This window comes from Chelon labrosus, assembly GCF_963514085.1.
Source record: "Chelon labrosus genome assembly, chromosome: 5".
Classification (NCBI taxonomy): domain Eukaryota; kingdom Metazoa; phylum Chordata; class Actinopteri; order Mugiliformes; family Mugilidae; genus Chelon; species Chelon labrosus.
In genome coordinates this window covers 13416621-13441588 of record NC_140341.1, presented here as the reverse complement: position 1 = coordinate 13441588, position 24968 = coordinate 13416621, and the positions used below count along the sequence as shown (strand labels likewise).

At 43.1% G+C, this 24968-nt stretch overlaps 1 protein-coding gene across 4 annotated transcripts; it reads right to left on the bottom strand.

Annotated features, from left to right (window-relative positions):
* Positions 1 to 286: 286 nt before the first annotated feature.
* dcaf6 (ddb1 and cul4 associated factor 6) lies at positions 287 to 23643 on the bottom strand. Of its 4 annotated transcripts, none has more exons than XM_084545125.1 (20): positions 23258 to 23643; positions 18765 to 18826; positions 16683 to 16775; positions 16277 to 16462; positions 16087 to 16200; positions 15043 to 15178; positions 14489 to 14700; positions 12563 to 12656; positions 12053 to 12172; positions 11226 to 11564; positions 8176 to 8235; positions 6169 to 6346; positions 5321 to 5430; positions 4828 to 5158; positions 4613 to 4654; positions 3815 to 3953; positions 3163 to 3319; positions 2967 to 3055; positions 1494 to 1599; positions 287 to 1400 (listed from the first exon to the last, which is right to left on the bottom strand). In XM_084545125.1, the coding sequence occupies exons 1-20, from the start codon at positions 23352 to 23354 to the stop codon at positions 1342 to 1344; spliced, it is 2724 nt and encodes a 907-aa protein (XP_084401251.1). In that variant the 5' UTR covers positions 23355 to 23643; the 3' UTR covers positions 287 to 1341. The 4 variants fall into 4 exon arrangements, with proteins under 4 accessions (XP_084401251.1, XP_084401252.1, XP_084401253.1 ...); XM_084545126.1 differs by having other exon boundaries at positions 4613 to 4642; XM_084545127.1 differs by lacking the exon at positions 4613 to 4654.
* Positions 23644 to 24968: the final 1325 nt, after the last annotated feature.

Below are 24968 nucleotides of genomic sequence, written 5' to 3'. Positions count from 1 at the left end.
ACAGCGTCCAAATTTTAGCCAGAGAAGACCGATGGTTTGAAAGAGGAGTAAAGGAAGCCATCTGTGTCAGAATGGAAAAAATCTTGGACTGAGATTTAATCTGCCATCTTTTTACAATACAGTTTTAACTTCTGTCCCCAAGAAGTTTCAACCCCATTCACACCTTGAGACTGGTGCCTCTGACTGACAAGGGTCGGTATAGCACCCATCATAGGGAAGAGGACAGGGACAAACAGCCCCCCCCCAATGATCAGGTAAGTATGTAACTGTAAATAAAAAGCTGCACCAGTTTTTGGTTGTTTACACAAACAAGTAAGTTTCAGTAGAAGTTCCTACTTAAACCTCAGACTTCTTCAGAACTGAAGGAGCTACTCGGATGAGTGGTGAAACGTCTTCTGAAAAAACTACAAGTCCAGTTGCCTTTTTTAAACGCTTTTTTTGGGGGGGGGATCATTTTGCAGTAATTATTTAAACCCTATTTCCCATTCATGTGGCTTATTTAATGTAAAAATCATGTTTTTTTTTCCTGCAGTAGCTTGATATACACCGTTTAGTGCACCATCTGATTTCCTACAGTGGAGAATGCAAAGTCAGTATGACCCACAAAGACAGAGGACCTCAAATCAAGATCAAGCGATTGACGACGAGTGCAGCTGCTGAGGACACAGTTGTGATTGTCTAAGAGACAATATAATCTGTCCCAGACAACATTCAGTGACTGACAAACAGCCATGTGGATAGTCTCTGCTGTATATAGTTATCAGACGGGAACCAGCGCGTTAACTAACATACCATGATGTCCAATTCTTGTTGTCCAATCTGCATTTCAGACCCAAGTGCAGACATCTTTTATTTTTTTTTCAAATTCTGTAAAACATATACTTTTGTGGAGAAGAACCACAGTTTTTTTTTTTTTTCCCCTCCTGAACAACAAAAATTAAAGCAATCGTGTTTTACTTAAAGTCTTGTATTCACATGCGTAACTGCCAGCCGGGGGGCGGGGGGGGCAGCACATCAAACGTTAACACTGATCAATGCTCACCTTCTCCTAACAAAATAATATTGCACTTAACATCCTCTCACACAAGCCGCCATTATTCTCACACTTAATATATAGATATATACTGACGTCCTTGCCTCTTGCATTCACACAGGTGTAGTTTATCCTCATACAGAAACATCAGTAAGAAAGTCGTCTTAAAAAAACACAGGGGGGCTAGAAATTACACTAGTTCTCAAAAGGAAGTATTCTATACTATTCTTGTACAAATCTCAGGTATTTTTCAAGTGCTATACAGCAAGAAGAAATAGTGTTTACTCTCGAAATAAAACGCCAGCCGGCTACTGCTCGTCCTCATTTTCCTGGCCTGAACCTTCAGAGCGATCGCCTTCTAGTCGATCTAAGAGAAAGAAGAGGCAGAGGTTAAAGAAAGGGAGACGAATGAACTGGAGGATCAAATGTGGATGCTGTAGTATTAAACTGCACGTTTTACCTGATCTGATGTGATTGAGGGAGGCCAACATTCGGAGCATGAAAGAGGCCGGGACTGTGATTGTGTTTCTCGTTTCCTCTAGCATCAACTCATTCCGAGTTATTACCTGACGGGGAGAGAAGGAGGAGGGGGAGATGAGCTTGACAAATAAGAGAAGTCATGGGAAGGTTGGGAAATTGATCAACCAGACAGAGCGTGAAAATAACCCTCGTTTGACTTTTTGGGACAAACCCTTCTTTGTTTTCTTGGCCAGAGTGAGATGACAAGATCAGTAACAGTTTCGAGTCTAAAGGCTGTTAAATACCCCGCGAGAAGCAAGAAGTGGGAGTTCTTGTAGCTTGTTCTCGACACATCCAACCGGGCAGAACTTTTTTCTCGTGTGGTGTCATGTGTAATCACTTGTCTGTGATTAGTCAGAAACTGGAGCGTGTCGTTAATGCGGAAAAGAGAAATTGCTAACGGCCGCTCATCGACTGTATCTGTGAGCTCCAAGATGCTAATATTTGCACCGTGACCGCTAATCTCTCCTGGGTAGAGATTGGCATACTGTGTGTGGGTGCATATTAAATGATCGGATGCACACGGCCGTCAAAATGACTTGCCGACGTCCGAAAAATAATAAGAAAAGTGCCTCTTGTTGTCGATCAATCTCCCGCATCTCCCACAGTGCTTAGCGTGTGCGACGTGTGCTGCAGTCGGAGGACCCCATGAGGACTTACCCGGAGTTCGGCACTTGAGTTTCTCGTTAAGTGTAAATTAAACGGCCAAAACGAACTTTTTTTCTTGTTCTCACAGCCCTAAGAGCGAGAACAAATTTCTCGCTTCTCGCGGGGTATGCAACAAGCTTAAAGCTCGCATATTAACTGCTTGTATCTAATTTATTTACATTAGTTTCTTTCTGTCTAAAGCAATGGGTTTTGTTTTTTTGTTAGAGAGAAAGGGTCAAAGTGCTATTGAGAGAGACCACACAGGAAAATAGTTTGGATGGATATTTGCGGTCTGGCAGACAGGAAGAGACTACCAGCAACTTGGCAACAACTGACCATCAAATGTTAAACAAAATTCAAAGAGTTGTAGAAATGATAGGCCAAATGAGTGAACGGCGTGATCGAGGTAACGACCGACGGGCGTGACTGATACAGCTGACTGACATCTGACGCAAACATGGAGTTCCCCAAACATTTACAGCAGCAAGGAAACAACTTTGGTTCCCACCATCAGAGTCACTGGACCGATAGTGGGCGGGTGTCGGGTGTTACAGTAGGGGAAGAACACATGGTTGTCACTTTAATGTATTCAAAAAGCATAATGTTGTTTTATGTTGGATTATGTGATCTTTTGGTTTGGAGTACGGACTTCCTGCAGGACATTTTTGCTCTGAATTGTTCATCTTTCAGTAACTATTGTGGCTGTCTCCTGTCCTGATGTCTCACACACCAACTCTATGCAAAATCCAAACTGCTTCCACTCTACCTCATCAGCAAGAACTCTGTTGAACGACGGTGATTCTTCCAGTGGCGACCAAATCTTAATATCGTAGTCAATCCCTGAAGAAGCCAGGACTGAAACAGACCAGAGAATGAGGTTAACACATTACAGTACATGGAAACATCGCAACGTCGCCGTCAGGACCAGGCAGGGGTGATCACAAAGTCCAGAGTGGACTCACTGGGGTCGTAGGGGTGCGGCTGCAGGCAGTTGACAACGTGGTTGTCGGCTTCGAGCAGCATGAGGTGCTCTGCCGTGTGTCTGTCCCAGATGAAGATGTGTCCGCAGTCTGAGCCGCTCATCACAAAGTTGTTGCCCCAGAAACACGACTCCTTTATCTGGATGTAAAATAAGTTTGATTATTACACCGATAACAGTTAAAAGGAATTGTATGCTTTCTCTCAGAGAGTGTGATGAGAACAGTTTTATTTTCCTGTACGTAGATGCAGGGTTGCTAAGAATCAGACCGTTGCGCAAGTTTCTGTCTTGACAGTGTGTGTCCCGAACTTGCAGCATCTCTGACCACAGAGCAGGTTGCATGTATTCTACTACACGCCTATGTACAAGCATCATTAGTATCAAACCTGGCAACCTTACAGTAACACGACTCCAGGAAGTCGCTGCACTCTTGACCAATAAACAGTTACCGCAAACAACTAAAACCAAAATCAAATCAACTTTAAAATTTGAGCTTTAAAAGATGTATATAGGCCTTTCCCCTCGTTTCTAGCCTTCATGCTAAGCTAACCACTTCCTAGCTCCTCCTGCATACTGCAACACACAGACACAATTCTCATCTAAGCAATGATTAGCACTCGTGTACTGAGGATTACCATTGTCCTGGAGTTACGGTGGCCCTTGTAGACCATTTTGACCGAAGGCCTCCTGATATTCTGGGTCTCGCTCTCCTCCATCTCCCTCCGTTCTTTCCTCCTTCGGAACAGCTCCTGGATGCGAGCTGCTGCTGAGCGTCTGGGGGAAAAAACAAAAAACAAAGCATTTGTAAAAGAAACAAAACAAAAAAACAGATAAGGACAGACAAACACATGCTGTCGCTGCTGGTACTTTTAAAAACCCATGCTTTAAATAGATGCCAGGTTTACGTTTTCAATCACTAACAAGCTTTTTAAGCAAACTCCAAGCTAGAAAGCAGCCACTTTTGAGGGAAAACAATTGCTCGTTCCATCGTAACTGACTCAAGTCAGTGATATTCTGTTTAACATGTGACCTTATTCAATCAGATACACGCTATAGTATCAGCATATAGAGCTGTTTTTAATCCACTCAGGATATAAAATCCGTAATTTGTATTGATTCGGCTCCTTTCCATCAGGATCTCATTCATGCACACGCCTTTTTCATTCGCCATCTCCTTACTGTACAAAACGTATAAAAATGCAGCTGTGATGCTTCTATTCACACCGTCTGTGGAGTCAGTACTCACATGCACGGCACTCTGCAGTCAGCTGTGTGTGGGTGTGTATTATTAGTTTGTTGTGAGAGAAATGCCCAAACCAAGCCAAAAAAAGCGTTATCTGAGCACTCTTCACATCATGTTGTGCTCTCCAGTATAAAGGCTTTCCAGCATGTCACACTCCTGACAGGTTGGTTTTGCAGTGCAAACACGTTACCTTATCATCCTATCTCCTACTGCAGATCCTCTGGAATTAAATCTACATTTGTAGTAAAACAGTCAATGACAAAGCAGCACACAAGTTCTCAAATCAGAACACCCATCCTTTAAAAGTTGAATTTAAGAGACAATAAGCTTGATTCAAACATGTAAGGATGGGTTCTTACTTGTAGTGTACAGAAAGAAACAAGGCCATAAATGTTTCTATCATACCTCTGTCCCTGTCCTCTGAACCTTGTCGACGGGATGAGAATGGGATCGTCGTCGCTGTCGTCGGAGTCCTGGTTTCCCCGTGCAGGCTGACTCTGGCCCTCCTCTCCCTCCTCTCCGGCGGGCTCCGCTCTCCTGCAGCCCCCCGACGTGTCCTCAGTACCCTCCGGCTGACTCCTCTCCTGCAGCGAAGACGCCACGCCGCCCCCTTCAGAGGAGCCCGCCGCTTGGCCCTGAGCACCCGAGCTGCCGAGGGCTACGGAGCACGAAGCGTCACGCGGAGGCTCCGTGGAGGCGGCCGGTAAACTCTGCTGGGCAGAGGACTCAGAGGGAACTGGGGGGAGAATACACATCAACTCACGTATGACTGTAAGACACTAGATAGCATATATTCAAATGCATCACTTACAGTCTGTGTTCATTTACCGTACCGCACAAGAAAGATGATTAAAAGTTAAACAGAACCGTTTTCATGACACCGAAAGAGACGACTCACTCTGCTCTGACATCGAGCTCTCAGTCGACATGCTCTCTCTGCTCTGAACAACCATAGCTTCAGAGGTTTTGGGTCCACCGCTGCCCATCGAGGTGGAGGTGCTGCTGCTCCTGGAGAGGAATGAAATGTAATTTTCTTCAGTTTCTCATAATCTAACATGTGTAGGTTCCTGTTCAGACCTGGTGTTAACATATGTCATGAGTGATCAGATTGCAAACGGCCAGAGAGAGAAATTGAGATCTGATCACTCAGGTGACAACTGAAGTTGGTCTAGGACACTTATTGACTGCAATCCTCAGTAGTGTGAAGTCACAATGTGTCCTGGTTAGGAACGATTGAAAGAAAAGACAAGCACGGTGCTGTGTTCATTGGCACGCAGTGAATATTAGAATGTTTTGTCTTTGTAAGAGTTAACTAACCAAATAATAGGTTGGTTAGTTAACAAACTAACAAATTAAAGTAAAATAAAAAACATATCGTAGCAATAGCGTTACTGTTCATGGGTTTGAGTCATAATCTGAGCTTTGTGAGGGTTTCTAAAATAACTAATGTTCATCATGATCTAGAATTTGTGTCATGTCCTCACATCTGGTAGTTAGAAATCCATTGTTTTAATACAGCAGCTGTTTGCATCTGTGTTTAGAATCATGCGGAGAGTGAAACTGAGATAAAATCTCAAGCGGTGGCTCCGACGCATGTTGAGACGGATTACGCCAGGCGTGAACTCATGTAGCTAGTTACCCCCCCCCCCCCCCCCCTCACATGTCGTTGTGATGAAGATTTATTTAAAAGTCGTAAAGGTACAAATGAACATAGAACTATCTTCAGTTCAGGCAGACTTCACTCACCACTCATCTGTGAAGTCCAGCTTGATGGTGCTGGTGGTGGTTCCTTCTGAGCTGTAGTGCAAGCTGAGGACTGGCTCTGCTGCACTGGGCCGACTGGTGGAGGTGGAGGGAGGGTGGCTACTGCTGGCTGGCGCAGACACTGCTTCATCAGGAGGTGAAACTGTAGCTTCTGCGGCTCCTGAGCACAAGAGAGGAAGACACACAGGCAAAGCAAACAAGAAGGGCTCATTAGTGCTGTTGAAACGTGCTGCCTGCTCAGCTGATAACTTTCATAAAAAAATAGCTCAGTGATTCTTCCGGTTGTTTACGACATGTGCTTTGTTGTTCAGAAGCACACTGGAATTATGCAACCTTCTGTTGCATCCATTCCCTCTGATCAACAACATGTAACAGTAATGGTGACATGCAGCAGACGTTAGCAGGGCGGACAAGGGACACACCGACAGAGACGTATCGACTGTCGACAGCTACAGAAACACACAAGACAAAAGAAGTCAAAGCCCCTGAATGGTCATTAGAAAACTCAGCTGCTTGTTAGAGTCAAGGAGAAGAGAGTCTGCAACATGTGTTTCAAACATGCATCCTTGTTTTATTAGTGTCAGAGAAGAAACTTCAAACAGATTAGTAGTCTGTCTCAGAGCCAGGGCTGCAAATTAATCAATAAATTCTTTAACCGACAGAAACATTATATTAAATATTACTTTTTAGTGCTAGAAAGTTAACATCTTCCAATAAAATCTTGCATTTTCTTCTTAGCATCCATTGTGCACAAAAATAATAAGGTTAGAAATACTTAAGTGAAAGTACTTTCAAAGTATTGACATGTGCAATGAAACACAGTATGTAGCACGTTAGCTAAAAGCAAATACCAAATTTAAGGGTGCACAATCAGGAGGATGTGGAGCTGTTGGAACAGAAATGTCTGATACACTGATCAGGCATAACATTATGACCACCTTCCTAATATTGTGTAGGTCTCCCTTGTGCCTCCAAAGCAGTTGTGACTCATCAGAGAATGGACATGGGCCTTCTGAGGGTGTCCTGTGGTGTCTGGCAACAGGATGTTGTTAGTGGGGGCCTTTGGGTCCTATGGGTTGAGGGGAGGGGCCTCTGTGGATCATCCCACAGATACTTGATCAGTTTGGGATCTAGTGAATTTGGAGGCCAGGTCAACAGCTTGTGCTGTTCTTCATGTTTTTTTTAGTTGTTCCTAAACCGTTTCTGTGTGTGTGTCTGTTTCAGGCTGCATCCTGCTGGGGATGGCTGCTGCCATCAAGGAGTGTCATTGTTATAGGGTGGGGGTGTCTGGTCTGGTCTGGTCTAGGTGGGTGGTACATGTCTGAGTAACATCCACATGAATGCCAGGTAGAAACGTTTCCCAGCAGAAGGTTGCACTGTTACAAGATGCTCAATGTTATTTACTTCTCCTGTCAGTGGTTTTAATGTTGTGGCTGATCGGTGTATTTTAGTGTGTATTCATTATATAGTTTGTCCACCAGAGTGCACTGAAAGGTTTGTATTTAAGCTGCAAAGTTTCCTGCGGTTTGATCACAAGTCTGTAAAAGATCACTTTTATGGTTTAACCTAAATAAATATCAGCTCATAATATCTGCTTCAATAAATACCTTTATACCAAACTATAATTTTTATTGGTTTGTTTTTCTGTAATTTGCATGAACTAACCCTTTAACTATGGGTTAAAGCAGCTGCAGCAGATGGACTAATGTAAAAGTTTTTAGATATTATGATTTGTATTATTCAAAGCTTTAGAATAATCATTATGTCCCTCAATCTAAGGAGCAGTAACTTAGGTCAGATAGACATGCTCAGTGTCGCTGACGGCGCTTTAATAACACACATCTGGACGATTAATGCTGAACATTTAAGCGGTGGACACAGAGAAAGCAAAGGCATGAAAAACAGCGGAGAGGGTGAGAGGTGTTAAAAGGTTTATGACGGAAGCAAGTAGCAGGGTTGGGGGGGGGGATTCGTATGGGGGGGACGCACCCTGCTGTTCGTCAAGAGTCATGGATCCCAGCTGTTTGTTTACCACAGACGAGGGAGAATCTGGAACACAAATGAGACCGACTAAACATCGAACACAGAGGTCAAACCTGAGGGCTCACACAGTCAAGCCACACGAGGGTTAAAAACTCCAAAGTCATGTTAAAAATAAATCCAAGACCAAGCAGGAAGAGGTTTAAAAAAATAAATCAGCCAAAGGAAGAAAAAGAGCCTGATAACAGGTGGCAGGTCAGTCCACACACACAGTGCAGCTTCGGCTTCTTTAAATGCCTAAATGAGTATCAGAGATTAGTCAGTGTGAAGGGAAACAAGGAAAATTAGGTTCACACATGCTTACGGCAGATGTTTTAATTCCTGCTGTGTTATATAAAAACTGAAAATCCCCACCGACGACAAGTACTTATTCTTAGACGCTATACGACACAGTAATAAACACGACACAAACATATTCCTGACTGCTTGCTGCACAACAGATCCTCTCAAGTATATTTTTGAAATATTCAAAACCTCCCAAACAAAAGCCGAACTAAATTCTTCATCTTTTAGTCAAACAATTCAAGCAACGGCCTTTCAACCCTTTAGTGTCAGATGCACAACAACCTGTCCAGTAAAAGCCCCTTTCAGACATGACGCCTCATTCTGTATGTGTTCAATATTACACGTCTCTAAAACAAAGCTAAAACAAGGACATTAGGCTTGTTTCGACATCATGCAAGTAGCTTCTTCAGTCCTAAATGACTGGTGGGAACATTAGGTTTTTATAAGAAACATCTGTGGGTGCTGCCTAGCTGCAATTTATGTGACTAACTCTTATAAGTCCTAAGAGTTTCTGGTCATAAATGGGTCATTAGGGACCCACTAATTGTGAAAAAGAAGATACCGCCATAGTTAATCTGAACAACATCCTCTAAATCAGGGGTCATTACAGACCCTAGTCATGGGGGTTTCAGATGGGAACCACCCAACGATGTTGAGAAACAGAAACCCAAACTCCTCATCGGTCACTAAGAACGAAAAACGCCACATGGATGAGGCGTGAAACATCTTCGTTTAGACCTACCAAGACCTGGATGTCCGAGAACCATCACAGATAAATTTACACTCACATATTTGAATCCTTCTTTCATTAAACAACCAACACGTCTGGAATCTTAGTCGGACAAAACCTACAATATTTAGGTCACTTCCAGCAACTCCCAACTTTAACAGACAGAGAGATGTTAAACCACATAAAACTAGATGAATAAGCTATGGTTAGTTGTTGGTTCCCCTCACGGTGTGAGGCGGATGATTGCCAGAGCAGCTCTCCCTTGCATCATTTTAAATTTTCATTAACGTCGACTGCATGGAAGGAGTTATAAATATTCAGGAAACACTCTCAGAAGCATCACACAAGCTAACAAACAATTTGAAGATGTATGCTTTCCACGGTCAGGCGGCAAGAGTTAGCTTTACCCTAAATCGGGGGGTGTCAAACTCATTTTAGTTGTGGGCCGCCAGACCAGTAAGATAACAGCATAACAACCTATAAATAACCACAACGCCAGATTTTTTTTCCATTTGTAACAGCGCTAGGAAAGAACAAGTAAATTAGGAGAATGTTTACATTCAATAAACTATCCTTCAAACAAAATGACATTTCTTAAGAAAAATAAGTGCGATTTGAGCACATTGCTTTGTGCTGTTTAGTCCTGGGTCTCAGTGTTGTGTTCTGTCCGCTTCTCTTACTAAAACAGTGGACAAATTAGGAACAGAAGTTATTTTCACTGAAAAATTGCAGCCTTCAATGTAAGTTTTGCACAAATTAGACCCAATGGTGGCCTGCTTTTGGCCCGCAGGCCGTTTGTTTGACATCCGTGTCCTAAATGATTACACTGATGAGAAAATGTACGAGTAGCGCTCCTTGTGTTCAGAAACTACAGTCCCAACCGGAAGATATTTGTTAAAAACCATCACTGAAATAATTTCTTCTATTAAGGCCCTTCCTGAATCCACATTTACACAGCCACATGACAAAAAGCCTTCACTTAAACTGGCACAGTGGACAAAGTCAGTAATATTACATAGTCTACGTCTGAAAAGGGCTTTATTCTCCTATGGAAGTGAGATCAGACCGAAGGAAAGGTGACGAGTTAAGGCAACAGGTCAGTCAGCGAACACTGGTGAACAACCACACGAGCCATGAGGACGCCAAGGCAGAGCCTCATACCAGCTGGTGCCACTCCAGCAGGAGAGTTTGCAAAAACTCAAGCAACAAGTGGACAGATGGGGTGAGAGCATTAGTGAGTGAGGGGCTGAGCAAACAGTGGAGAGGCGACACGGTGGAGGCCGTGGAGGTTGAGACGTAACAAGGTGCATTACTGGGAGGGAGGGGGGGGGATGGAAAGAGGATCACTGTGTTGTTAGTGCTCAGTTTTAGCAAAGCTGGGTCTTTGTGGAGCCTGACTGCCTCTACAGGTATGTCTGCTTTGGTTACATAGAGGGGACGGGTAGGATGGCAGGGGAGGGGGCCCATATGGAGGGGGTTGGGAAGCTCGGAGGGTAACCTGTCTCAGCAGTCTCAGCAGCAGAGGTAGCAGCTCTTTGTGACTGTCTCTCAGTGGCTGCAGAAGAAGAGGAGGAAGGAGAGGAAGGAGGAGAAGAAGAAGAAGGGCCCGCCCGCTGACCCTGTCCAGGCGGGTCGGCCAGCCGGAGCAACCTCTGCAAACGCCTACACACTAAACTTATGGGCAGCCGATGAGGACCGTACTCTGACAAAGAGGCAGAGGGAGAGAGGGAGAGTGAACGCACGATTAGAAGACAGAGGGAGGAGGATGTGAGCAGGAGGTCGGGAGAAGAGAGACAGGCGAGAAAACGAAAAAAAAAAAGGACAACAGGATGCTTTAAGGAAAAGAGAGTGAAGTGAGGCTGCTGCTTGAGTGGAGTGGCTCCAACAAACACACACTCACACAGACATACACTCACATACTGCACATACAGAGGAGACCTGCTGCCTGCTGCTATATCTGTGAGTGCTGCTTTGGGGCCCTTACCCGAGAGCGCCCGTTCAGATGTGGGCGTGGCCGTCGGCGTCCCGGTCGCGTCGGGCTGGCTCCTCTGCTCCGAGTCGGGCGAGGACGTGACGGGGGAGGAGGAAGGGGCCGAGCTCTCCACTGACGAGGAGCTTGAAGGAGGAGGTGCTGTAACTGTCGACGATGACCCTGAGGAGGAAGAGGAAGTGGATTTAGGCACGGCCGCGGCCGCTGCAGGACTGGCTGGTACCTCCGGGGAGTCCGTCCCCGCAGGCCTCTCGGGGGCACTGGACTCTTGGGTGGAGTCTCCCGTCGGGGCGGCTGGAGTGTTCGCCGCCCCCTCTGGACGGACGGCTGTCCCTGGAAACAAGAACATGAACAGATAGTTAGTGGATGGTCAGGGTGGGACAGGTGCTCACTGCTCACACACTTATCTTCTTTAAGCACAATCAGTCACTGTTGCTCCAGTTTTAACGACATTCATCGGTCTGGTTTGAATAAAATCAGATCAAGGTTATCCTGAATGAATAAATACTTTATTCTAAAGTCACAGGACATGCTTCCCCCTGTACATTTATTTTCATGCAAGACCTGAGATATGTTGAGGTCTATTTTATAGATTTCATTTAATAATCCAAACTACTTTGACTCAAATGATTGATTTTCAGTCGGACTGTAAAAACAATGCGCTCCCTGCTTAGCCTGAAGAGACCAAACTGGGCTTTCCTTTTAAATAAAACCCGTCAGTTCGTTGTTCTCTAACTTAGCCAACATACGCGACTGTTAAATTAAATTTAAGGAGTTTTATGGTCTGTTTGATGAGTCCCAGTTTCCCGCTGCTGTCTCACCTCTGGGTCGCGTCTGAGGTCGCGTTCCTCTGCTGCTCTGAGCCTCGCTGGCCTCCTCAAACCACCGGGACAACATGTCTGACATCCTCTGCATCAGGGACACGTTCGGACTCTGCTCCCCTACAACAGCAAGGGAAACATCTTTAGATGACTCCTCAAGATGATACCTAATTCTTTGACAATCTGCATTTATATAAACATGAAGGAGCTTCGTGAATATTGGGCTTTGATTCTAGACGATGGATGGCAGTGGCAACATGTACATTCAGGTTTGCATTGTCTGAGTTTAAAAGGAAAACGTTAGCTGCTGGTTCTTTCTTATGTTGACAAGCTGCTCTAAGTTTTGATCCTTGCTGGAACATTATAAAATCTTAACAGGGAAAAATAAAAATAATAATTTGCATGATGGGTTAAGGAATAAATTCTAAACATTTAGAGCCTTATAAAAATGTCTCAGAGGTCGCGTCTGTCATACGAGATGTCTGGAGCACACACACGCTAAAACCTCACCATCTCTCTCCCTCTCACTCTCAGGACGAGCCCGGGGTCCAGTGTCAGACCAGTCACCTCGCAGACGGAGGCGCTTCACCGGAGGCTGCCTCAGCTGTGGAAACACACACACGTACGGGGAAAGATTAGCAGTTTGTCAGTCAAAGCATGGCCAAAAATAGCCCCGCTGCCAAAGGAAAACACTGCTTGTCTCTGTCAGTGTCCTCTTTAAAGTGCCCCCCACCCCTCTCCTGGCTGCACAACTGAGGTTGCCCCCACTTTCCAGTCCCCTGGCTCTCTCTCTGGCAGTGCAACAGGCCGAGAGCCAGAAATAGAAAAATGGGGTCTTAGTGGAGGGACGATCAACTGCTTTCCTGAGGAAATGTCATCAGGTCAAGACAGGTGGTTAAAAAGAGCAGAGGCTGAGAGAGATTTTATCAGGGAGAAAAGGACAGTGAACAAATGGGGTCACAGGTAAGAGGAACCGGAGAGTAGAGATGGGTAATGAGCCTTTCCTTTTGCCTCCCCCACTCACCCCCCCTCCTACCTCTGCCTGAACTATTTTGGTGGTTTGAGGAACGCTGCCTGCGTCGGTCGCTGTATTTGGAAAGGAATGTGTGTGGCGGTTGCATCTCGGCACAGCTGAACTCGAGGCTCCGAAACATTGGCACCATGATCCAGCACATTCAGACACACGTGAAGACCGGGGCTAACTGTAAACACGGGTCATCCCGACATGTCCGATTTCTAAAGTAGCTTCTAGAGCCGATATTAAACACAAAATCTGAGTAAGAGCAACACAGATCACTCAGTAAGCCATGATGCTTCGCCCCGCTCCTCCCTCCTGTGTCTTGGGTTTTCAGGGTCATTTGTTTCCTATCACTGCACTGCATCAGCCAGATTTAGCTCCGATGCCTGCAGCACTCAAGAGCAGCAGACAGCAGCAACTACGTCTGCGTGGTTTACAGCAAACAGTTCTTACGACTATAAAAATCCGCTACAAGGAAGCCTCTGCTTGGCCACATGTGCTTGTGTTTATTTCTATGATACATACAAGTAGCAGCTGGATTCAGACATCAGCCACAGCTCCTCAAGGTAAAACTGTCTGCAACATACACATCACATTTATCTGACTCATACTGATGAAGCTACTTTCAGCAGAAGTTATATTTTTGCAATGATAAAAATCAGAATGATCCCTGATCTCCCCCAACAATTCAACTTGCTCCAACAATCAAAACACCCCCGACATCCATCTGATCGGCGCCAATGGCGGAAAAACTACGGCCACAGAAGCTCACTCAAGGCCCAGCAAGCCTACATTACCCACAATGCAACTAAACCATCAACTTAAGTGGGAGGTTTGGATGTGTTTTGCTAGTGGCAGCTGTTGTAGCCTCAAGCTGCTAGCCTCAAGCTGCTAGCCTCAAGCTGCTAGCCTCAAGCAAGTGGGTTGCAAAAGATTTTATTGTTCCATTTTCAAACCTGTAGTCTTAAGACTCAACTGACATCACAAAAGGCTTTAAATGAATGTATTTATAAGTTGTGACCATGTGAAAAGCTGTGAGCATTAGTGAAATTCTTCCTTTAGGAAGAAATATGTTCACGGACAGAATCATCCAAAAGCTATTTCTGTGAAAATATGACCATGGGAATCTTATTTTAAGATAGACTTGAAAAATTGCGATCCAGTCTTTTAGTGGATACTAAAATAAAATGAAATAAAATAGAAAGTGTTAAGTATAAAAAGTACAATTTCCATACAGTTGTGTAAATAAAACTGGCTTCTTTGCGTGTCTGGGTGATGAACAACAAGATGAGACTTAATAACATTAAAAACTGAAAATCCATAACAGCAAATTGCATAAGACGAGCTAAAAAGAAAGCAAACAGTTCCCATCAGGTTATATGTGATTTTACAGGACATCAGCCTCCCTGTGATCTCACCTCTTCCCTCCTCTCCTCCGAGGGGCCCTTGAGCTCTCGGGCCTGGTCATCTTTGGGGTCGAACAGGTAGATGTAGTCGGAGGAGTAGCTGACCAGCACCTCCTGGCCGTCCTCGCTGTAGCAGAGGGACGTCACTCTGCACGACTTGTTGGTCAGGTGAGCGGGAACGAACCGAACGCACATGCCCGTCGTCCCCCGGCCCATGTAGTTCCCTGAGAACGAGAACGGATGTGATATTTACAGGCTGCAGTTTCTATAAATACGGTTAATGATGTTGCAGATGTCACAAGGACTTATGAGTCACAAAGATAACGTCAAAATATTAATGAAAGCGTCTAACAATAGACGGCTCCCACAGGAGGGCAGGAACAGAACAGCAGGATGGGACTCAAACCCCCAAAGAGGAAAACCTGTCAGGTACGCTTCATTACCCCTCCATCTGCCTCAATGACTTATTAACAACTGCTGGTGAAGGTAAACGATTGTGTTACGAGTGTAAATCCGTAACGTGGAGGTAAAGAAAGCAGAGTGGATAACGTCAACGTGTAGCTTACCTGTCGCTCTGGTGCCCAGCATGCGTCTGTCGTAGATTCGCACGGAGCTGTCAGAGCAGCCGACGGCCAGATAGTACGGCACCAGGGGAGAGATGGATATGGAGGTCGCTGCTCTTCGACAGTTTATGAGGATGTCCTGGAAACAAAAGAAAAAAAATGAATATATTTCAGAAGAAACTCCAAAAAAAAAAAATAACATCATATGCACCAGGTGCAGTTTATTGGGCACACCTACCTTAAACTAATGTCATCTAATAAAAGAGTCCAGTAATAAATCCTGCATTCGTGTTATTATGTTGTGTTGAAAATGTTTTAGAGACTGTTGCATTATGTTGCATCATCTTGAGAGATGCTTCTACTGTTTGGTCACATTAATTTCACTGGGGAAAGATTAAACAAACAACTTGACTGCAGTGAAGTTAAACAGCACCACACCACATCCTCCAAACTCATCAACCTGAAATGTTCTGCATTAACGTTATGCATTAGTTTTAACTAGGTGTACCTAATAAACTGGCAGCTGAAGGGAGACGCAACAGCAGCCATGCAGCAACTGCATAACTAGATGAGCGGTTCAGACAGATGATGGAAGAGAGAGGTCCTCTTGTAGCACTGACAGGTTGTAAGGATTAAGAGGAAAGAGAGGTGGTGGTGGTGGGTTGGGGTGGAAAGAGCGGTGACACCGTCTGGTAAAACTATTTCGACAGTTTTAAGGTCACAGGTTCTGATCTGGAGCATGAAACACGAGAAGATGCAACCCAATCGGGGAGGGCACAGTTTCTGCCTCTCGCACACATTCATCACGTGAAGCAGCCTGGCCTGAAGCCAAGGAAACTATTTTCTGAATCACTACAGAGAGACAGAGAGCCGTTTGTGACGAGAGCGCCGGGCGGCTACACGGCTACATCGTCCGCACCAAATTAAAAATAATAATTAAACGTATTACACAACGAAAAAAAAGAGGATTCCTCCAGTTAAAAAGTAAGGTGAATCAGTTCACGTTCATGGCTGAAAGCAGAGGAACGATCACGGGCGTCACCGTACGTCTTTGCAGTCTTCTTTAGTGCAGCTCGTTTTCATGCGAAGGTCGAACCATCGCACCGTGCCGTCCTCCCCACACGACAGGAACGTGTAGGGGTCGTTGGGTACAGTCATAATCTGACGAGAAGACAGACAGAGAAGTAAGTTTCTACCGTAGAGCTTCTGTGACGTGTTGGCCGGAGCCGTTCGGTACCTCGTAAGCTGTTCCATAATGGCAGGTGAACTGACACTGTCTGTTGTGCTCGGGACTCTTCTCTGTGTGGGTGTAGTAGATGATGCCGTCTCCGGAGCAGGAGATGATTTCCTGATCGTTGGTGTGGGGCATGAACTTCGCACTGAAGATGTTTGCCCGGTGACCTGAACGTATGGATTTCTTGACCTAAAGAAGCAAAAAAAGAAAATTACACAGCGGCAATGATGGATTTTGCAAACTTCCCACATAATCTACCTGTGTACACTGATTAAAGTGTACTGTACCGGACTAAATGAATAAATGATTGAGCTACAAGTAGACAGGTGTCGTCTTCTCTTCTTTGGTTGTTCCTCCATAAATTATTTCAGATATATTTATATTTAAATGCCCATTCGATACAACTTACCTTTTTGTTGTACGGGTTGGTGATAACCAAAAAGGTATCGTCTGAGCCCGACAGGATATATTCACCAGTGTCGTTCCAGGATATAGTGTTGACCTGAGGAGGCACAGACGCAGAGTTTAATTTTTGTGATTTACATGAGCTGGGCTGAAACATTTGGCTTGATAATAAATCAGTTTACTGGGAGTTTACTTACGAATTTGTTAATTTTACGTCATCAGTCAGTAAACACCACAAAAACTTTAAGGTACTGAAACATTTTGTGACATTTTATGGACTAAACCGGACGTTTTGAGGAGGAAATAGATTAATCTGAATGGAAATACGTGCACACGCAGTTACAAGTTATTAAAAAGTGATTAATAATAAAAATCAGTAGTAGCAGTTTCTATTTCACAGAGCAAATTTCATCTTAAACCCTAGAAAGGGAGCACAACAACAGGCATCGGTTCATTGACACTCGATATGTGGATCAATATTTCATCAACACCTGCGGCTTCGTTCAGTGTTTCATCATCAGCGCACTCTCTACTGCAATCAGGGGGTTTACACTGTGTAAGGGAGAGTTCAATATAACACGCGTGACAGTCCATCCATCACGACCTGAACTCCAACCAGATTAAACATCTGAACGGACGCCGGAGCGAAGGCGAACCGACGCCCGCCCTATTTTATCCAACGAAAGCTCGAAACAGATGATTCAGACGAGGCTGGTAACGAGAAGGTTTACTCATTTTGAAAAGTCTCAGTGTCTTGTGTAACACGGTGCGATGCAGAGCCACAACGACGCTTGCATAATACAACTACTTCCTTGGTCCTACCGACGCTTTGGTGAAACTCTTTCTGCGGCCGCAACCATCCAACACTCAGAAACACTTGCACCATCCGTTCACTGACAGGATGTAGTTTGTTTGCAGCGGTGTTCACAAGTGACTGTTCATCTGTTGTTGGTGCGGTTTCTAAAAATACGAGCGTTTACGATAAATTAAAAAAAAAAAAAAAAGCAGATGCCTAATTTAAAGAAGCCACATATAAGAATACCAGCCCTGCAACTAATTTCAATTCTCAATAAAAGTATTAGAAAAGGTCTCGTTTGTCTCAATAACAGACCAAAATCATACTGAATTTCACTGTTCAATGTGTTTATTGATCTGTGTGAGCTTCAAATTAAAAACAATTTTTTACTTATTTTCTTTTACTCAGTTAGTTAACTGACTGCTCTCCCTTCATCCTAAATTTGAAAAAGAATACTGTCAATAAATATTTCTAATATTTTCTAAATACAATAAACTAAAATTCTCAAAGCACTTGAGCTCTTTTATCTTCGATACCGAGAATAGTCCACAGGTGTAGTACTATCACCTTTATACATGAGAATACAGATTAACCCAATGATTCGTTTCTATAGTTACAGGTCAATTAACTGCAAGATAATTGTCGCGTTAATTGCTGACTGATTTGTTGTGTGATTACAAAGGCTTTCGTGTTCCCAATTTAAAAGCATGAATGAAAATTTAAATTTAATAATATAATCTAATATAATTAATTAATACAAAAAACAAACATGAATAAACACTGACAATCAGTCAGTTCCTATAAAAGTACTTAATAAAACTAACTATAACTAAAGAGCAGAGGGATAAATCACTGTGTTTCAGATGACGAAAAAAAAAAACAGTAATACTTGTACATGACCAACGACTTAAATTAATCAACAATAAATAAAACTGACAGATACAGAATCTCTCAGCTCGCGGTGAAGTAGACTACATGTCAACAAAACGCTGCAATAAAGTTTGACAGAAGCCGTTCTGGTTACAGGTATGTGAGGTCTCCTGGGCTCTGGCCGCACGCTGTGGCGTGTTGTGGTGCCTTTTTGGACGCGCTGACGTCCGGGCCGATAGTGTGACAGGACGTGTGACTGTTATGTCAGCTTCAGGTTTCTCAGAAGCATTAACCACCTGACCCGGAGTCAAAGATCTGTCGCAGGCTGCACCGGGCCGAGTGAGGGGGAAAAGCAACGTGACGTGCGTTTTTCTCGCGGGAGGACGAAGGAGAAACGGGCGAAGAAGCGGGGACACTTACACAGCCATCGTGCACATTCAGCGTCGCTTCAAGTTTAAGCCTCTGGACAAATTCTCTTCTGCCTGTGAAAAGACAAAAATAGACAAAATGAGAATCATTTAATCTATCTATATATCTAATCGTCCATTTAGTTATCATCCATCTGTTAAGCTAGTCTATCAATCTGTCAATCAATCCACTCATCAGCCACCTATCGATCTGCGTATCGATCAACAGTCATCCATTTATCCATCTCTTCATCCGCCCATCTCCACTTCAGTTAAGTGCAGTAGGAGCGTGCTTTGGAATAAAACGTCACATTAAACATTGTATTTCTGTATGATGTTCTGTATTATTCATGCAGTGGAGGCCTTGGTTCACCGACAGAAAAACAAAGCTGCTCTACACTGAGACTACACTGTACAGACAAAAAAAGTGGACTGAGTGAAACTACTTCAAGTTGGTCTTCCTGTGTTTTTAGTGTTACTTCGACTGAGGTTTTATTGATTGTACACGGACCAGCTTCATGATGGATCTTCGTGTTTGCAGATCTTTCATTTCAAGGCTTTTAGTCAACCTAAGCGATAACAAAGAGCTGTGAGAGACGTGTGTTTACACTTCTCATTCTGGTTTTGATAACATTTGGGATGTGGCTTTTACATGGAACATGAGAAACATAGTTATTAGCGTATAAGTACAGTTTCTAGACTTGTCGTGTCTTGATTTGTCAACACCTCAGCTGCCAAGAGCAATCCGGTTTAAGATCCTCCAACATCAAATATCTACAATAAAGCCTCATCGTTAAATAAACTGTTTAATTTATTAAATCTGAGCATTAAAACTGTGAAGGAGATGAGCGTTTATCACGTGTAGGTGCACTCAAATGCACCGTCAGCAGTCAGAAATCCCAAACTCTTGATGTGACTGAGCGTGCCTCATGCAGGACGAGCTTTATTTACATAAGCACACACACCCCGTAATAAATAATACATGATAAATTACTTCTAAACCACAGGCTTATCCTGCCCAACAAGGAAAAGAAAGACAGAAGAAACATCTTCACTAACTGTGATTAACAAAAGAAACTGTAAATAAAACTGTTAAAACTATTGATTAGAAGAGTATTATTAGAAAAGTAAAGAGGACGTTGTTTGGGCACATATGAGAAAGTGAGTCAAAGGCGTCTCCTTGTCTGATTCTTCTTAATTTGTGAACTTCGCTTATGTGATCAGCACTCGTGTTGATATTATTTCAACAATTATGCTCATTAGACGGAGGGTGTGACACTCAGTGCAGCCGACGATGAACAAAGTTTGAACTCAGACACTGCATCCTCTGTGAGGTTTTTTCTGTTTTGTATGTCAGAGAGAAGTTGTGAAAGTCTGCAGCTGTATAATCAAATGAACTTGCACCGGCAGGTTTTATTAGCGTTGCGAGAGTTTTTGGGTGATTCACGAAACGGTTATTGTTTGTTCTCCCATCACCTCCGATCACAGTGACTGTGGCATCACACAGGAAAGTGTTGCCTTAATAATACGAGACCAAGACGAACTTTATTCTCGTTATATTCAGTAATGTAAAGAAATTTAGAAATTAAACGGGGATTAATATTCTTAACTCGCACAACGCTGCATGTTTTTATTTTGAAAGAGACTTATATACTAACAATAATCAATTAACAAATCTGCAGCCATGTATGGACACTGAACAGGGCTCCCCGACCCCTGTACCCCAGGCCCGGAGCTAATGGAGGAGATTAGGTGGAGACATTTTGCCTCACAATCCGTCATAATGTCTGGACCCAGAGTAAGTGGCAGAAAACTGATGGCTGCATTAAGCTGCTAAACTTCGTCAATGCACTTCCCAGTAACTCATGTTCATGTCTACGGCCATCAATAAATATATTAAATGTAAGACTTCTAAATCATTTCTAAGGTCCTCTCTAGACCTGTAGTTGCACATAATTTCCAATAGATTGACTATTTACTCAGATTATGTAATTATTTTGTTTAATTGTCTGGGGGTTTTTTCAACTGATCACTTGTTTAATCGACTTAGAGACACATTTATATATAAATATATATAAAAAGCCTTTAAAACTGCCCCAGTGTCCGTTTGTTACTCAAAGATAATCAATCAATTAAAATTCAATTGTATATTAATGTGTTAATACTTAGCCTAAGCTCATAATGTTACACATGGAAACTGGAATTTGATTTTATATTAAAAAAACTATTTGTTAAATGTCTGGTTTAAATAGACTTTCTGTGTGTGTTTGTAGTTAAAGTTCAGGGAAATCCCTTCGATACAGATTAATTTATTTCAACCTCGCTGGACGTTTCGACCAGAACTCAAACCCCGACTTGTTGCCTCCCACCCTCCTTAAAAGCTAAATATACCCTGCAGGAGCAGTGACCCACTCATCACTGCATGCATCCTGTCCACATGCACAATAACAGCCTCTCTCTATATCTCAGTCATGCTAAATGCAGCACTGACTAAACCTCTGAGGCACCTGCACCTCCTCCTCCTCCTCCTCCTCCTCTATGGGCTTATGAATCTTCATTCAGCCGCTGTGTGGTGCCCGACTGTGTGACGGGACAAGTCCATATCATAAGATTATAAACCTTTGCACCTTATATCTGTGCCTTCTGGGGTTTTGTCAAAACTGTTTTCTTAGACAGAGAAACAGAATAATTACTTCCATTCACAATAAGACTCTGGTCCCTTTCTAGCTTTGCCCTGCCTGCTGAATCCAATTACAAGGGGAATTTGCATGAACTTTATAAATTACATTTAACAGCTACTTTCACACATTGAAAGCCAAAGCAGGTTAATCTGTCTAGCAGCTTTCAAGTGCTTTACACAAGACGTGCAAAACAAGTATAAATAGGAGCTTAATTAATAAAGGAGCGGGGTGCAAGCTCTGAACAAACTGAAGCAAATTTTAATTCATTAAACGCAGCATCAAACAGAAAAGCTTTAAACCTTAATGACCAACTTTTCCGTTGGTTCGTTCCAGATGTGCGCAGAATGAAAACTCAAGAAACTCTGCGTGTTATGTTAATGCTCTTATCTGAAGTAGCTGTGGTGACAAATAAACCAACAAGGTTCCTGCGTTGGTGACGGTTTCCACATCCCGGCAGTGCGGTAACAAATGTTTTAGCAACTGGAAATTAAACGGTGTTTAGATTTTGCCGCAAAACGTGTGTGTACAAGTCGTCTGTGTCCGACGCTGCTGAGATCTGTTTAAGGTTTAGGGCCGAAGCAGACGCCTCGTTTTGTTTAATGTGGCAACGTGTCGTTCCTCTATTCTGAAAATAAATGTTGTGAAATACCAGACTGTGTCCTCACTTGATTCTGCTGTTCTTGAATCTATTTAGTAGTAGATATATATATTTATTGCTCTCTAAGGCTGCAAAGTTGGTTTCGGATTTGAAAATGAGGCCAGGAAAGAGAGTTAGTTTCGCAGCTCGATATGAAACTTTCAAAAGAATAAGGATTATATTATATCGTATTATAAATGCTATTATTTTATATCTAGAAGGGCGAATAATTAACGCCAAAACATTATGATCTGCTGTGATGAGTTAAACACGCAGAATTACTGCTATAATTTCTTCTGTTTGTGGATTACGCCCACCTTTAATGATTTATGTTCTTTTGACTGAACTAAACTCATAATATTCTCCTACCACGCGACCACAGTTTCTACCCGGGAGTAGACCTCACTAAATCTTGACCTCTTCAAGAGGATGTGGTCGTGCAGTTACTTGAAAATGTCTTAAAAGTGTGGCTTTTTGGGTAGTCTCAGTTCATCTTTTTTAAAAAGATCTGTATATTTGTAACATATTTAGAATTTCTGCAGTGTTTGCATTTTTAATTTTACTGCACATGCACAATGACAATAAAAACAACAACATTATTTTCTATTCTACTCCAGCTAGTTTTAAGAGTTCATATCCATGTTCTTTTCCTTAGTGTGACACTGAAAGCACTTCCTTGCACACCGGACTGAGACTGAGAGCACTCTATAATGCACTATAAATACATTAAACGATTGATTCGTGCTTTGATTGCATTATTTCTGCCATATTATGCTAGCTGGAGGAGGCTGCGGATGACTGATTTAACGCAGCGTGTAATTGTTTTGATGCTGCATAATAACGCGTTGCAAAAATAACGTGTCAGAAAGAGCACCTCCGTGAAGGACTGAGCATTTATCTCATATATTTAGATGCATCGTTTCCGCTTTTGCACCACAAACAGCTGATGTGTTTACACTGGTGCAGTACCTGCAGCTCTTTGTTGTTGTTGTTGTTATTATAATTATTATCATTATTATTATTATTATTAATAAGGTAGTCTAATGTCCTGAGACACACTTACTGCCACTTCCTCTGATTCAGCACCGCGTATGAAGTCTGCACACTGTTTACAATCGACGCACAGTGTCAAATAAAATACATGTTTACTCTCATGTTAGCATTAAAGAAGCCTCGTTTGGTTCTTACCTAAATAGTTGGTCCTGATGGCGTTCGGCTCGTTGTATCCAATTAAGCGTTTATTTACATCCCAGACCAGGTTCCCAGAGCAGGACATCGTGACCATATGTGGTTTTTAATTGACAATAACATTGAAACTTAAGCTAACCCTTCTCCTGGTGATGTCGCCTTTTTATCTACCGTCGCCCTCCGGGTTTTCCATCGGGATCAGTCCCTGCCTGTCGGGACGGGCGCTGACGTTAGCTGGCGGAGGCGCCCTGCGTTGGCATCGCTGGAGGTAAAAGAGTCGGTGCCGTGTGTGGTCTCCCCCGCCGTCCTCCCGACTTTACCCCGACTGCGTCTCTGCTCGCCGAGCTGCTAACTATCTGACCCGCTAGCCTAGCCTGGTGGTTTATTTCGTCTAGCAGACAGCGGTCAGCTGTGTCCAAACAACGCGATAACCTGCGCGTTTTGACAAAGAGGCTGGGTGCGCTCGTTTTGAGGCGCGCTTGTGTTGGACTGTTGTGACACGATCAGCTGCAGTAGATGTCAGTTTTTTGCCTAAGTCAGTTATGAATTTGAGTTTCTTGCTTTCAGAAGTTTTCAATTAAAATGTAAGTGGAAGAGAAGAATTTGGTTAAATAGTTTGTAAATTCTCATCAGTATTTTACAGTAATGTGTCAAATACTCAAACAAGTCGTCTGTGAAGGTTCTCAGTCATCCAGGTCATCCAACAAAGGTTCACAAAAAAAAAGCAACTGGACTTGTAGAGTTTTTTGAGAAGACGTTTCACCACTCATCCGAGTAGCTTCTTCAGTTCTGAAGTTCTGAAGAACTGAAGAAGCTAAAAATAGCAACCCCCGTATAAACCAATCATATTGGAGTAAGTTCTGAAGAACTGAAGAAGCTACTCGGATGAGTGGTGAAACGTCTTCTCAAAACACTCTACAAGTCCAGTTGCCTTTTTTGAACCTTTGTTGGATAAGGATATGTGAAAACTTGTAATTAATATTACAGGGTGTAATGTCATTATTATTCAATTCAATTCAATTCAATTTTATTTATATAGCGTCAATAACAATACAATTCGTCTCAAGACGCTTTACAAAAACCCGGCCTGAAACCCCCAGAGCAAGCCTGAAGGCGACGGTGGCAAGGAAAAACTCCCTTTTAACAGGAAGAAACCTCGAGCAGAACCCAGCTCATATGGAGGGACCCATCTGCCTAAGGCCAGCCGGGTACAGACAGAAGAAAGAGAGAAGAGAACAGCAAAGAGAGAAGAGAACAGCAAGATAAACATACATCTGTCATAGATACACATATCTGACTAAAGCGTACATGTGGAATCTTATGATACAAACTGATGATGTTACATGACAGTTTGAAAATGTAAGAGGAATCACAGGTATGCTTTTCTACATGATTTATAATCTTGTCTTCAGCTTGTCTGTGTTTTATTTTTTTCTATTCTGTGTTGTAACATGATGCAGTAGAGTGTTGTAGAGTAGTTATTGTCTCTTGTCAGCACACATCTAGCACATTGGGACTAGGAGAAACAGTATTTCAAACCTCTGTATGTTAATAAACTTGAATCTTGAATCTTTTGTTGCCCTTTTCGAGCAGAGATCCTTCAAGAGTGTATTAAAGAAGCTCTGCCAAGTCTGTTGTGGGTAAATCTCTCTTGCCACCAGGAAGTGGCGGTAACAAGAACGAAACTACAGAGCTGACACGAACCAGGATG

Excerpts from the sequence above, each read along its gene's own strand:
- dcaf6 (XM_084545125.1), bottom strand. The coding sequence starts at position 23,354 with ATGGTCACGATGTCCTGCTCTGGGAACCTGGTCTGGGATGTAAATAAA. Across the intron at positions 18,827-23,257 it reads CATCAGGACCAACTATTTAG|GCAGAAGAGAATTTGTCCAG; the intron begins GTAAGAACCAAA and ends GTCTTTTCACAG. Across the intron at positions 3,954-4,612 it reads GTAGGAGATAGGATGATAAG|ACGCTCAGCAGCAGCTCGCA; the intron begins GTAACGTGTTTG and ends TTTTTCCCCCAG.